The sequence below is a fragment of the Vulpes vulpes genome, chromosome 10, assembly GCF_048418805.1.
Source record: "Vulpes vulpes isolate BD-2025 chromosome 10, VulVul3, whole genome shotgun sequence".
Classification (NCBI taxonomy): Eukaryota; Metazoa; Chordata; class Mammalia; order Carnivora; family Canidae; genus Vulpes; species Vulpes vulpes.
This window is the reverse complement of record NC_132789.1, coordinates 71,550,759-71,566,349: the sequence shown is the minus strand read 5'-3', so window position 1 is coordinate 71,566,349 and position 15,591 is coordinate 71,550,759. Positions and strand designations below refer to the sequence as shown.

At 41.7% G+C, this 15,591-nt stretch overlaps 1 protein-coding gene across 1 annotated transcript in view; it reads right to left on the bottom strand.

Annotated features, from left to right (window-relative positions):
- CRADD (CASP2 and RIPK1 domain containing adaptor with death domain) overlaps positions 1–14,690 on the bottom strand; it is a 177,716-nt gene extending 163,026 nt beyond the window's left edge. The window contains exons 1-2 of the mRNA XM_072724579.1: positions 14,502–14,690; positions 13,079–13,382 (exon numbers count right to left, since the gene is read on the bottom strand). Of these exons, the coding sequence (XP_072580680.1) occupies positions 13,079–13,376 (298 nt within the window). The 5' untranslated portion in view covers positions 13,377–13,382; positions 14,502–14,690. The remainder of the gene's footprint in view (positions 1–13,078; positions 13,383–14,501) is intronic.
- Positions 14,691–15,591: the final 901 nt, after the last annotated feature.

Here is a 15,591-nt window from a genome sequence, read left to right as displayed (position 1 = left end):
TTCCATCTTACCACAGGCTAGGTGGAGCCGCCCTGTCCCTGTACATACCTCTCTGTCACAACTCTTCAGTTACCTCTAACGATAATAATGACAACAACTCACATTCACTGAACGTTTAATAGATGCCAGGCTCTGTCCTAAGCACTTTGCATGTATCATCTCATTTATTTGGAACAACTTGAGGGCCAAGATTATACTTTATTAATTTCCATACCTAACTCACAGCAAACAGTAGAAAGTTGAGAAACGCCTGCTAAAATAATGCAGGAAAAAAACTTTCAGAACTTCTCATATCCACTCTTTCCTCTGATTTATACAGTCCCTCCTACACTGTGCTTACTCTGGTAATAAGGAGAGGGACGAGATGCCCACAGAGGGAAGACAATGCAACAAATGGGGCCTCAGAAGAAACCAAACCTGAGTGCTTACTCTGGTTCATAAGGAGAGGGATGAGATATGATTATTCCACCAAAGGTTTTAACAGTTTCTTTGAAATATACTCCACAATTTAGTGAAAAAAGTTATGAAGAATGCCTTTCCAAATGCAAGAGGGAAAACATCTAATCTACTATCCAGAACACTCACATATTTACAAATCTCGTCAACTTGAGGGTATATAAAAAGATTTTAAAATGCCACAGGCAAAGGCTTCATCACCTATAGTAGAATGGCTCCAGAAAAACGAAAGATTTAGAAACCTAATATTTAAAAGCATACAAGCAGGAGACTTAGGAAAGAAATCAGGTTATATAATATCCTAGTGAAACACTTTGAAATAGAATACTAATAGAAAGATAAACAGAAAAATACTTTAAACAGAATGAAAAATATTCCTCATAGTTCTTAAAGAGTAATTGGAGAAGGTCATTTAAGTCCAGTGTACCCAGCCCCCACCTCCTGCTAACTGAAATGAGACGACCAGTGGCTAGCCTTAGTAATTTGAAAAGACTACTTCAAGTTGATTCAGAAAGTTTTACTCTCTAAAGAAAAGTGTGTGTGTGTATTCATGTATTTTTTTTTTCACACACACATGCAGCCTTCTGAATTTTATTCTTTATTTGGCATCATGTGAGAAATTCCAGATTTAAGTGTTGGTATCAAGTAAATAATAACTTTCTGGAAATGACTGGAGTTCAGGAAAGAGAGAGATTCTAAATGTCCTAGAGTAAAAACCCAAATACTGCATTTCACTACTCATTTGTTATAAACTATGGTTATCTCTGGGCAATAAGATTATATATGGGTGACTTCCATTTTCTTGGTATCTTTCTAGAGTCTTTCCTTTTTAAACAATACATATGTCTTGCATTTATACTTGGGAGAAAAAAAGAGCTATCTTCACTTTTTAAAACATATGTTTTGTTAAAATGGTAAGAACATTTGTTATTAATTTATAAGTCATTTTCATGTATGGCAGCTAAGTTTCCATTTATGATAACAAATATATATACTTTAAGTCACTACATCTGATAAGTGCTATAAGGCCCCTATGTGATTGACATACTTCACAAGAAAACGTGAGGTTTCTGTGATGTCTTGAATCTGGGCTCTGGGACAGCTTAACCAAAGAATATAGTGCAAAGTTAATGCTATGTCAGTGTCTGGGCCCAGGCCTTAAGAAACCTGCACCTTCTACTTCCTGCGTCTTGAAACTCAACCACCATACTGTAAGGAACCCCCAGGCACCTGCAGAAAGGCCTACGTGGAGAGGAACCAAAAATTTACCAGAAATATGAGTGACACATCTGGGAAATGGCTCCTCCACCCCCAGTTAAGCCACCCCACCTGACACCAGGTGGAGCAGAAATGAAGTGCCCTCTTCTGAGCCCTGCCCAAACAAATGACTGTTACTGTAAGCCACAAAAGATAGCTAGAATACCACATTATATTTTGTTTGCCTCTACCTTTCCCCAACTATAATTTAAACTCCTTGACGGGTATGATTCCATCTTTACGTTCACCTTCATAGTCCTGATTTCCATTCATTCAATAAGCATGTGAGGACTAATGAGTATCTAGCACTATGCTAGCTAGGTTCTGCAGGCACAGAAGTAGAAACAGTCTTTGCCTTAGAGATGATCACAGGCTATTTTCAGAGACAAACAAACAAACAAACATAGACAATGACAACCATAATCTCACAGCGTTAGCAGGACAGCCAGCAATCGTAGACGGTCAATAAATGTTGGCTAAATAAATGAATGGATAAATCAGGTTCTCAGAACTACTCTGGGAATTATGTACTATCATCATTTTACAGATGAGGTGCACCAAGTAGCAATGCATAAATTCTGAGCTCTAAATTCACCCTCTTTGCCCTGCTTTGTGACCCCAGGTTCGGACCCTGGGATCCGAACATTCTCCTTTGCCAGATGGTGCAGTGTTGGTTTTCATCAAAAGAGGGCACTGGAGGGTCACTGAAAGGCTACAGCAGAGGAAGGGGCTTTTCACTAGGCTTGGGATGCTTTATCCTTTGTAAAGTATACTTCCAGTGGCATTTGGGAAACCCAAAGGTGCTTCCTCTCCATGGAAGTTCCCTGCCACTCAGTAGACTTCTAAGGATCAACTCAGGTTCACCCATGTACTCTACCAAGATTCTCAACCCAGTGGGCTGCTCTTATACACCAGTTCGAGCAGGTACTGCTCGGGCAAGTTCACTGGCCGCCAGCAAGCCACATATTCATGTGGCAGTCACATCATCTTCAAAGAGGGCTGAAACTCAGTCTTGAGGATGGGGAAGAGCCTCTTGCAAGTCAATCTGGACACTCCTTCAGCCCTAGAGAAAGTAGCTTCTTCCATCTGCTATTCCTGTATTCCTTAGAGACCTCTTTACCCCTTCAGTAGTTAACCATAATTAACCTTTTACTAGTTAATAATTCTTTATATGAAATTTTCTTTGTTCACATTACTGGGTGGGTTTTGTCTCCTAAATGGATTCTGACTGGCACACAAAAGAATAAAAGAGCTCAAATACGAGAGGCCCAACCCGATAAAGGACAATTGTCCACAACACCATCAAAGGGCTGATTCAGAATAAAAAGAAACTGAAAGGGAAGAGAAAAAAGACTCCACAAACAAAAACTGCCATGTCAACCTCATTCAGAATCTTTATTTTGTCTAATCACATTTCTGAGAAAATATTTTTTATCTTCTTTGGTATTTTGTTAACCTCCCATTTGGTAAACTATTTTTAAAAACACAATGAAAATACTGGCTACATGTGAGGGACCCAAGGGAAGAAAGGTAAAAGGTAAAGAAGCTGTTCTTTCAGAACCAAGAACCGGTTTTAGGGACGGAAGAGCCTAGCAATTAAGCATAGGCTAGAGGACCAGACTGTCAATGTTCAAATCTCAGCTCTTCTACTCTCAAGTTATGTGACCTTGGGCAATTCATCTAATATCTTCATGTGTAAAATGCAAATGATAGTAATAATACTGACCTCAAAGGTCTATGAGGATAAAGTGAGTTTATGTATGTATGTAAAGCTTTGAGGCTTGACCCCAATCCAAACTCTCTAACTACCTCTTGACTTCAACATTCTCAATCTGTTTTTTCCTCCAATATCTTCTCATTTTGGAAAGGTTTCAGAAGACCTATTCTGCTATAAAAACTGCTCTCCTTTATTTTTCCTACCGCCTCTGGCCTTCAACCTGGGCCTTGCTATACTAAAATGTGAAATATTCTCCTTCTAAAAGGGCTATCGCTTTTTTGTTGTTGTTGTTGTTGTTGTTTTCCAGGCTCACAAGTGTGGAACTTACTTGTTCAATATAAAAACAAGGGGAGTGCTATGGTATAGTGGACATCTCTTAATTGGCTTTCACCTCTTCCTTTTAGATCTGTCCCTTCCCCACTCCAGTTAACTCTGGTGTCCTAAAGGAAGGGCTCATGACTCAACCTAGGCCATCAGACCCTGAATCTTGAGAGAAGGTTCAGTGAAGTAACTCAGCTGGAGATGGTCACCAATGGCCGGAGATCCCCAGAGTTGCCTCATTCCTGGCTTACTGAGCCCTGACATTTTAGCAATTCCTTTAAGGTTGTGAACAGCCCAGTATATGTTAAGAGAAATTCCCATTTTTGCTTATGTTAGCAAGAAGTCTATTGCTTGAACTAAAGAGCCCACATACATGCTATTAGACTTACTTACATCCTTGAGTTTCCTCACCTGTACAGTGGGGGTCTCTGAGGTCCCTTCCAGCTCTACCCTTCTACAGTTCTTCCAACAGGGCAGGTCCCAGCAGATGCCATAACAATGCGGTCATTACCACTCAGCACCCATACACCTTATACACAAATGGTGGAACTGAGAGATGCTTTAAAAGTCTTATATTTAGGTTATGAAATCACAAAGCTCTCCTTTACCACTTACTACATCTCAGCAGTATTATTTTGGTAGCAGCGTCACCACCCTCTCTGCTATGGTGCTGAGCATAAATAGAACATGAACATTTCCAGGAATTGTCAACTTGGCACTTCTTACAAGGAGTTAAGATTTCTTTTATAACATTAAAAAAAATAAAGCCTAGGACTAAACTTCTTTTAGAGGTCACATTTCCTTCTCAATTAAAATTTACTGTTTGGAAAAGCACAGTGTACCCTTTTTTTCCTCTGGGGAAAAAGTCCTCCAAAGAATCATATACATCTACTCCTCACTGTTCAAACTGAGGAACAAGTATAAACACAGCTGCCTATTAAAATTAAGCAAAGGCAAACATTCCTGCAGCTAGCTCCAACAACAGCCTACAAGTTTGAACTACACCCGTAAAGAGAAAGCCACCTTGCTAAGTGTATGGTTAAACTCTGAAGTTGTGCCACCAGAAGAGCTGGTTATTAGTACTGATGGCTTTTGACTTTCGACAGCAAGATTTAAGAGCTGCCAAAGCGGAACCTGATTCTGGTACCAGGAGAGCCAACACACTATCTCCGAATCACAGCCAAGAAGATTTAGTTTTCTTCTACTCTCAAGGTAGCAAGTTGGGATAGCAGCAACCCAGGAGCTCTGTTCCTTGACCCCATAGGGTCTCCTATTATACCTTGCCCTCCAAAAAAAAAAAAAAAAGAGAGATGGGGGAGAGACAGAGATGCCAACCAGAATTTAGTCTTCTGACCACAGGCAAGAAAGAGAAAGACAGAAAAGCCTCTTGGGCTGTATGTCTGGGAGTGACTGGAATAGGAGAGGGAAGACTACCAGGGGCTGGTAAATGATGGGTTCTGGAGCAGCCACGGGTTGTGAGGAGTAGCGCAGAAAGAAAAGCACATCTTGAAAATGTGTTTTCATAGGCTATGATTAGCAGGCTTTGAAGTACCTGGATTCCAAATTTGTCTCTACTAGGTTGTATGACCTTGAACAAGTGATCGGAACATCTGATTTCTCATCTGTGCAGCAGCAGTAATGATACCACCTGCCTCTCCAAGTTATTGCCAGGATTAAGTGAATTAAGGATCTAGAGCAGCACCTGGCACAAAGTAAAGCCACCAATAAATATTATGATAGTTATTTTATTGGCTAAGCCATTCCCAACTTTGTCTCTCTTCTCCTCTCATCCATCCTCAAGCCATCTTAGCTCACTCTGTATCTGAGGGCAGCATCCAACTCATTCTCCACTGGCAGGTTCTGTCTCCATTTGGACAGCTTGATCTATAGAGCACAAAGTATTCCAGATGGTTTGTAATTACCTAACAATGTGAATATGCAATGAAAATAATTCCCCCAAATCCAAATTTATCTGCTAATTCAAAACACCACAGTCAATGTTGTTCTGTGTACATCAAGCCCATGTATCCCCACAGAGCTCTAGTGGATTTTAGCGTTGGTAGTAGAATCACATCTCTGTGGGGTCTGAGATTCTGAAACATTCTTGAGCAATACATTCAAGAAATTCAAAGACTTGGGGGACGGCAATGAAGAGGGCACTTGATGGGATGAGCAATGGGTGTTACACTACATGTTGGCAAATTGAATTTAAATTTTTAAAAATGTAAAAAAAAAAAATTCAAAGAATTAAAAACACTTGTGATCACAGAATCAAAACAAGACTACATATCCTTCTGTAGCTCCATTCCCACACCTTTCCAATTCACCTCACCAAAAAAACAAGAACAACTCTTCAATCAAGTACACAACTTTGGGAAGCTCATACTTGGGGAGCAACAAGTGACAAAAAAGCCATGTGCCTAACCAGCTGGTCAGATTTAACAGTTCTCAACCCTGGCTGCACCTTAAAATAACTTCATGAGCTGTTGCTGCATGGGCCTGTGTTTGCACCCACACATGGGTACACATACATATGTGTACGTGTGTTTGTTCATGTCTGCATGTGCATGTCTGCATGTGTCTTAATATCACTGGATCACACACCTCCACAGATTTTGGCATGAATTGGCCTGGGATCAAAGTCTAGGGATCAGTAGTTTTTTTAAAGCCAGGGTTGAGAAACACTAAGCAAAATCAACCACAAGAGTCAATAGGGTGATTGATGGAGCTAAGTGGCCCATACAACCACAGGAGGGAGAAAAAAGTCACAGTGAGAATTCTAAGAGAAAAGAATATTAAATCCATTTTTTTCTTTTTTTAAATATATTTTTTAAAGTGAAATGGAGGCATCCCTGCTGGGGAGAGGCCTGTCACATGATTTGCTATTCCTAGAAAGAGCTACAATTAGCTGCCAACAGATGCATTATTTCATCAGTCCCATAAATACTCGATAAAAGTATTCTGCTCTTCCTTTATGTCAGCCTTGTAGAAGGGGGGAGGAGTGGAATCTTCTGATAAAATGCAGTACTGAACTATCAAAATTTCCTCTTAAAAGATTAAAATTAGCATTAATAAAAATAAAATATTTTAGCAAAATCTTATCTCAGTATACCCCTAAAAGCCCTTGAAAATTTTCCTCTTAAAACAAAAAAAGCATTAGTACAATTTTTTAAAAGCTCATTTCAATTATTAACACTACAGCATAATACAATTCCATTTCAAACCCAGTGGGAAGCCAAGATTGCATAGCAGAAAAAATCCTAAATCAAGAGCTAGGAGGCCTGGATTCTAGTTCAGCAATAAATTACATTAACTAGCTATGTAATCATGGGCAACTTGACTAAATCTCCATAGGCCTTAGCTTTCTCGGAGAAAAATTAGATGATCTGTGAGTCCCTCATGGCTAAAATTCTGGAATACTGGAATTTGTCTCCATCTTGCTAACTCTGGCATATTAGCAAATGAACATATTTATAATTTAGAAAACATAAAGTTAAGTCATTCTGGCATTCTACTAATAAATTTAACCAATTCCCAGCCACTATGCATAATCTGAATGAGCAAAACAATGAAGTACCTTTAATTTGGCACCATTTTCTATCTGAACTAGAGCTGGAGACTTCCTTCCCCAACTATGCAACCAGAGGATTGTTCCTACCCCAACTCCTGTCTTTTCAAATGAGAAAATGCATGAAAAGCATCTTGACAATTTTTGCCACATCTTCTTACCATTATTTTCATAGTATTTTTCTTTATGTGACTCATTTTTACTTAAATAAAAGTAAGGTATTTTCAAAAAGTAACTTCATAAATAGAAAACAGTTTCACTTGCCATAAATGGAAGGAAACCATTAGATTAATACAAGGGAAAGAAGGCAACACAACTCAATTCCAGCTAAATACTGTTGTCTGCAGAAAGCTTTAGGCATAAGGAACTTTTTCTCTCTGTTAAAAAGAAAAACCAGCAAGTGTCAAGAGAGATGCTATGGCAAACGGAGACTTTCACCTGGATGTCATCAGGATTGAAACAGAAAGAAAACGGAAATGACTCCTACCATGTGATTCACTTCCACAGTCACATTTCATCTAAAATCATTTTAAGAACCACCCAAGATCACGGCTGTGCACACATCTCACATTTTGTGAAGCACAGCAACAAACGGGCCTTTGCTGTGTGCAGTGTGAGTCATCTCTCCGTGAGGATGGTTATTAGCCACAGCACCTGGGCTCCAGCCAAACTATCACAGAGGGCTCCCGCTGGAGCCCCTGTGCATCTGCAGTCCCCTCTATCGGAAACATTCTTCCTCCAAGTACCCACTCTGTTGCAGAATTCGGGTCTCTGCTCCACATCCTCACAGCAGAGAGGCTTTCTCTGACTGCCCTGCACAACATGCGGAGCCCTTCCTCACCACTACTGTTTTTCTTCGTAGCACTGTAAGTCACTCGCTTGCTTCCTGTCTATCTCCATCAGACTATAGCACATCAGTGAGCTCTAGAAGGGCAGGGCTTTGTTTCCCAAAATACCCTAGCACCTAATGTCAATATTCAACATTTCTTCAATGAATGAATGAATCCCCTCGGTTGATCTTTATTACCAAGTCATATAGATAGCCTGCTATCTATCAGTTGGCCCTCAGGCACTACACGATAGTTCTGCTGGGGCTCTCTGTGGCCTTGGCCCTCACCGCAGGAAAGGGTCTGGTCTTACCATAGATGCTGACCCACCATAGCCTCTTGAGGACACAGGATGCCACAAAGTGAAATCCACTCAGCCACAGTGCAAGTGCCCGAGCAGACCATAAGCTAGATAAGCTGAGATCAACACCGAATTTACTGTATGCAGAATAGGGCCAATTCATGGTATGACTGGAGAATACTCAGCTAGAAATCTCTCCAGTAAACCTATTACAATCCCTGAGATTTTTGCCATTATTGCTTCAGTAACTTCAGACGCATCCAAATATACATCTGAGCACCAGAGTAGATCTTGAGTCAGTAGGTGATGCACCTCCGCACGGTCATACAAGGCCAGCTCCAAAAGGGATAGGCTGAGCCTGGAGCCCTTGGATAGAGGGAATACAGACCAGCCCTGCATCCTGCACCAGTGAGGGCAGCCAGAGCCAGGGCATGGGGTCCACAGTGAGGACCCACTCAACAAGCAAAGCCAAAGCAAATAGCCTCAGGAGGCTAAAGAGTTGAGGCATCTGATGCTAACGTATGAGGCACTGAGCTGTGTTCCAAGACATCTGTCCTTCATCCTTCCCAGTGGCTAGAGGGACGTAAAGCCAGAATCTAGCCTGGGCCGGGGGGGGGGGGGGGGGGGGGGGGGGGAGGGGGGGGGGGGGACGGGAGGGGGTACAAAAACCTCCTAAACCTAATGTAAGACTGGAGTTAAAGAAAACATTGCCAGGCTGGCTGATAAGTGAGAAACATAACAGAGCCCCAGTCCCCCAAACAGGGCTGGGAGTCCTGGGGCCCAGGAGTCACTCCCACCATGCCTTAGGCTAAGTCCCACCAGCTGGTAAGACTGGGGCTGCCACCAACCTCCTTTCCAGACCCAGATTAGCTCAGGCCCTAGAGAGAGCAAGTCAGCAGACAGGGCCATGAGCAGTAGAAAGCCAGGCAGGCAGGCACAGGCTGCCTACACCCACACTCAGCACTGTTCTCATCTCCTAAAAGACCAGACAGGAGCCCAGAGAGGACAGCCAGCTGATCTGCTGTCTGCTATGCAGTCTTAGCCAGCAAGGGACACACTATGAAGTATCCTTTCCACGGTGCCAAGCTGGATTAAATAATTTTATTGCCAGAATTTCTCCTCTAAAATATGGGTCCTCATAGTGTGAGAAAAACACAAAATCAAATATTCATTAACATCTTAGACATTTTTTTTTTAACAGAAATAGGAAGACCCATCAGCTAGGTAGACTAAGAAAGAATCAAAGGTTTAAAGTGTTTTTTTTATGTTTTGGGATATGCTGAGGATAGGCTTTAAGAGATCAGAGAGGATTAAGATACAACTAAATTCTTCCCTAAAATTTACATCTAGAATATAAATTTGAAGCAACTAACTAGTATCAATCACCAAGTATGGCCTTTTGAGGCAACTCAAAATTTACAAGCATAACACAGAAATTAAGCAAAAGGGAAACCAGGATTCTCTGAGAAGCCCAAGACAAGAACGGCTCTTAAGAAAATGAAATCAGTTAATTCTTGGAGAAGTTTCAGCCTCTTGGCCAAAGAGAAAGCCATTCCTGCCCATTTGTTCTCAAGCCTCCCAGGAGGAGATCACCAAATCTATACAAATTAATTAATAATGACAATCAAAGAGAGTAAAAGATCAGGCAATGTTAATATATACACATAATATATAAGCATCACATTTTCCTACAGTTTAGTTCCTCAAAATTCAAAATTGCCTTTACAAAAATTTAAATGGACTTTTTAAAAGCTTATTAAAACTACTTTCTCACAACTGGAGAAGCACAGGGTCCTGAGAAATAGACCTCTGGTTCTATCTGCATTTTTTACAGGAACATTAAGTTGAAAGCATCTCAACTCTGATACACTTTCCAGGATTAAGGATTAAAAAAAAAAAAAAAATAGGTTTCAATTAAGTCCCAATGAATTTTAGAATTAAAATATCACCATCCACTTAATTAAACACTGAAAGTTTAAGGTCCCAAATAAGAGAAGGCTGTTAACTAACTCCTTTAAAATAATATCATTTCCAAAAAGATTAATAAATGAATCGTTTCCTCCATCCCTTATTCTCCCCCACACATTATATATATTTTTTAATTATATCTTTATATACCTTGCTAAAATTTAAGGTATTGCAGATTTTCCATAACATATGTGGATTTTAAAAGTGATTTTTATGAGAGAGGAAACTACAACATGAAGAAGGGAATGATAAACTTCAAATTAAGGATTTACCAGTAAGTGGGTGTTGAAGCTGAGCTCGGACTGAGGAGGAACACCCAAGGTTCTCAAAGGCAATGGTAATATTTCTTTTTTAAATTGAGTGATGGGGAGACAGGTGTTTGCTACACCATTATTCACCATACCTTACTTGTATTTTATGATCTTACTTAAAATACTCAATAATTAAGTTATTTTAAAAGTAAGATTTTGTGATTATCATTGCTGATACATGTCAATCAAACTCTCTCTTCAAACATTTTTCAATAGCTGTGTTACTCGACAAAAAGTAAAGTAAAACAATTAAGAGTACATAATTTGTACAGTAGCCAACCTATCGTTCCATTTGAACACTTCCACAGAACAAATTAATATTTTTCACACAGACACACTCAATTTTTTTCTCACGTTATACTGTTTCATTCTGCTTACTTAAAAAAAAAATTATTTTTCCCTCAACTTCTGTATAATTTTCACCATTTGGTAAAAAAAAAAAAAAATCATAATTTCTTCTTGTTCTCTAAATAAATCTTGAAGAAATGAAAATGGAGTCACACCTTTATGAACAACATAGAAGAGAACTGGTTACATCACCCAAAATGATTGTAAAATTAAATGAAATATTTTGGTAGTAACGGGGTTTCGGTTCGCTTGTTTTGTTGTTTCCAACTATCTGGTGCCAAGAGGCATCTCTAAGTTAAACACCAGGAAAAGACACTGGATACTCTAATACTTCTCTTAACATGTCCCCAGTTCCACAATATTTATTCTGTTTTCAGTAAACTGGTAGAAACGTCTTAGATACTTTCGTTTGGATTTGTTCACATACCTGGAGTATTTAATTTTGTAAGGACACTTGAATTCCTGTGGCCCTGAAAGGACAGCTATTTTCAGTATTTCAAAAAGCCTAACACATACATTTACCTGAAATTCAGCCATGCTAGGAAATGAAAATATGTTTGCTTTTTCCACTGGGGTTTAACCAAGCCTTCCTAAGTTAAGTGGCTATCTCATGCAGAGCAGATATTCAGACATATGTCATTAATAAAAATAGAAGAATTCATCATGATTAGTTAGTACCTGCAGTCTGAAAAATCATTCAAAATAAAACAAAATATGAGGTCCATGGGGCAAAAATAATAAAATTGGTCTTTTATTACTGGTAGTTGTTTTTTAACCAGTTATGCTGGTATTTTTAAAACTGCAACAACTAAGTCTGAGAACCACTGTCCCGGAGGAGTTCTGACTATCACTACTTTCAAAAACTCCGGAAAATGTTTATTTCCTAACTATTAAAAATTTGCAAGTTAACTTTCAATTTTTTATTTTTTTATTTTACTTATTTCTTTCTAAACTAATTTATGTTATTTATACTTTGGAGGTTTTGGGGGGTTTTTTTGTTTGTTTTGTTTTTTTTGTTTTTGTTTTTTTTTTTTGGTTTGGGGGTGGGTTTTTGTTTTGGTTTGGTTTGGGTTTTTTTGGCAATTCAGTTCTCTGCTCCTCAAGCTTTGGAAAACAGTAAGTCATGGAAGTGTTAAGAGGGAAAGTGTCTCATATCATATCTTCTTCCTGCTACAAGTCAGGCCAGTAGCATCAGGATTGTTTCTCTTTTCCATTGCTTTCAACTTTCTTTAAAATCAAAACAGACCCTCTCCAAACTACTATTCTTATAATATTAAATACTCTGGGTGTCTGAACAAAGCCAAACTAAAAAGAATGACTTTCAATCAATAACCTTTAAAAACTTAACCAGCTCTCTAAATAATCCCCTTTGGCCTAGGGAACAGGTGCAAGGCATGCCTTCCTAGAGACTGTCTCCTCCTTCATGAAGCTGACCTTTTCCAGCCGGCAGCTCTGGCACCCCACAAATCAGTTATCGGTAGCCCGATGCCTGCTTTCCCATCTGTACTTTCCAAATGGCTCCCGATGCCAAGAACTGAGATATGACCTGGCTCTCAGATGAGAACATGCCTCCCAAGTGACTTGCCAAGTTTCCCTGGAAGCATTTCTAAATGTATTCTGTGACCTCCCTCCTCACCCTCTGCATCATGGCTCTACACTTCCTCTTTTTTTTTTTTTTAATATTTTATTTATTTATTCATGATAGACGTAGAGAAAGAGAGAACGGCAGAGACACCGGCAGAGGGAGAAGCAGGCTGACGCGGGACTTGACCCCGGGACTCCAGGATTGCGCCCTGGGCCCAAGGCAGGTGCTAAATCACTGAGCCACCCAGGGATCCCCAGCTCTACCATTCCTAATTCCACTTCCTCCTCCTCAGCCTCCAACACCATGTGCCTTCACGCCAAACTCCTTACCCACTGCTCACCTAAAACCCCAACTTCACATCCAAAGGACATAGTTTCCACAATTCTGCAGCTGGTCAGAAGTGATCTTTTCAGGCCTACCTGCAGGGAGCTCAGTTATGGCTTCTTCCCTTGCCTTCTCCAGCTTCTCCCTAACCCAGGGAAATTCCTGCAGGGAATCTAGGAATGCATCAAATGCTTTAGGACCTCTAGAAGGTAGGATATCCAGCAGCAGCATTGTTTTCCGAAGGCCTGTGGCTTGAGCTTTGATTTCTTGAAGGTGGTTTTCTGTCAAGACCCCTTCCTGGTAAAGATATTGAAGAACCAGTCCCTCTACCAGTACCTCTGCACCCAGCTCCAGGCGAAGGGAGCGAAGCACTTGCTTGTCTCTAGCCTCCATTTCTCCCTGGGAAGACATGAAATAGTAGCTCAGATTCCAGGAAGCTGACCAACCCTCCTAAAGGCAAACTCCTTAAGGTCAGGTACATCTAGGAATCTTGGCAGAGTGCCAGGCCGTGGTGTTTAGTATATGGCCGTTAAGCCAAATCAAAGTAATCTTGAATATTTCTGAGCATAATGACCAACCCTGAATATGAATCATCTAATTTTGCTTTCCACACAATGGGGTCCTCGCTGGATTCCTTGCTTGATAAGGACGTTTGGAAAAAACTGGGCCACAGACCCTGCTTAAAAGCAACTTTGATCTGAGAATTACAGAGCAGCGTTTCATTTTAACATACTAACAAGAACCAGCGGCTTTACTTTAACGTCGACTTCATCAGATATACCCCAACACCAGAGAAACTGCCACCGCGCGCAGGCGGCCTTCGGACCGGCTTCTGCTCAACCCTGCAGCGCAGTGGGCGTGGGCGCCAGAGACCCGCAGGTACCGAGCCCTGTAAGGTCCTCCGCGCCTGGGAGCAAAGCCCCCGCCCCGTCACCTCTAGGTGTGCTCTACGGGCGCCTCCCGTGTGGTCGCGGCACCCCTCCCCCTAGGAGTTCCGAATCTCTATAGCACCACCGCCAGGACCGCACGTGGGAGGGACGCTTATTGGGGATTTACCCCCACTGCAGCCCTGGTCAGTAGCCATGCCCGCCGCCGAGTCTGGGGCGCCGGTGCCGAGGCTTCGAAGGCGAAGCAACTGGGGGGTCGGGGGGCGGCACAGGGGGCTCCGTGGGGGTGGGGGGAGGGGGAGAGTGACGGGGGGGGGGTGGCGGCCGCCCACGCCCGTCTGGAGCTCTCAGTTCCCTCCTTGCCACCTGAAATCCTGCTGTATTACCAACAGGAAGAATTAGGAGGGATTTTCGGGGCAACCTGAGAAGCAGGGAATGATCTTCAGAACGGATGGAAGGGGGCGCTGCCCCCCCCCCCCCAGCACCGCCACCGCCTCCCCAACCCGGGCCGGCTCGCAAACGCCACAAGTTAGGTGGGCGGGGAAGCCACGCGGGGCCGAGGCCGCAGAGGCCACGGTGCGGGGCCTTCGAGAAAAAATGGATACGGGGTTTCTGGTTTCCTGTTACTTACGTCTGCAAACACATGTATTTAAAGAAAAAAAAAAAAAAAAAAAACCGCAACCGGAATCCAGACTGTTAAGGAACCTGTACCATAAGTACCATCTTTGTTGAAGGTGAAGCCCCTGAACAGGAAGTGCTGTCGCCATCTTTGTTGAGGGCAAACACAGGAAGTGTTGTCGCCAACTTTGTTGAGGGCAAACACAGGAAGTTCTGTCGCCATCTTTGTTGAGGGCAAACAAGGAAGTGCTGTCGCCATCTTTGTTGAGGGCAAACACAGGAAGTGCTGTCGCCATGTTTGTTGAGCGGGCCCAAGTGTGGGGGACTGAAGCTTTTTTCCGCCATATTTACTGCGGGTAAACAATATCGCCTCCTGGAAATGGAAAACAGTAAGTACGTCACGTAGGGGTTTATCTAAGGGAGTATTTTAAGACAGGATCTCCAGCAGGGCCTTGCACACAACTGACCTGATAGATAAGTCTCAAAAGTCGCCTTCTCTACGAAACCTTTTCTGACCAATCTATTTAAAATTGCAACATTAATCTCCTGCATTCCTCATCCCTTTTCAAACTTTGTTTTTATCTGTGGTACATTATCAACCTCTTATTAAAACTTTTACTCAAGTATTGATCTGTCACTTGTCATCTGTTTCCCTCCACTAAAATGCAGGGTCGTTTATATTATTTTATATCACAGAGTTCCCGTTGCAGCAACCAGCTAGCTACTCTAGAAAGAAAGGGATTTGTCATGGTAAATTGGGGACATTCACAGTCATTAGAAAGGCTGGAAGAGGCCTAAACAGCACTGCCTGACTCATGGCCACAATCAAGAAGGAGGAGTCGGAAGCCACCACTCCACAGTCCCAACCTCTTGTCAACACTAACAGAGTAAGTGACTGGTCATTGAAACACTGCTGCAGAAAAGCCAAGGTCTGCAGACCTGTATTTTCCAGCAGCATCAAAAAAGCACCTGCAAAGCTTACTTGGATGCATGCAATTGGTGACAGCTATTTCACGTGGAGAACATTTGCAGCAACGCTGTCTGGAGCGTGTGGTTTGGAGAGTTCCGGCTTCTAAAGCACAGAAAGACATTCTAAAAAGAGA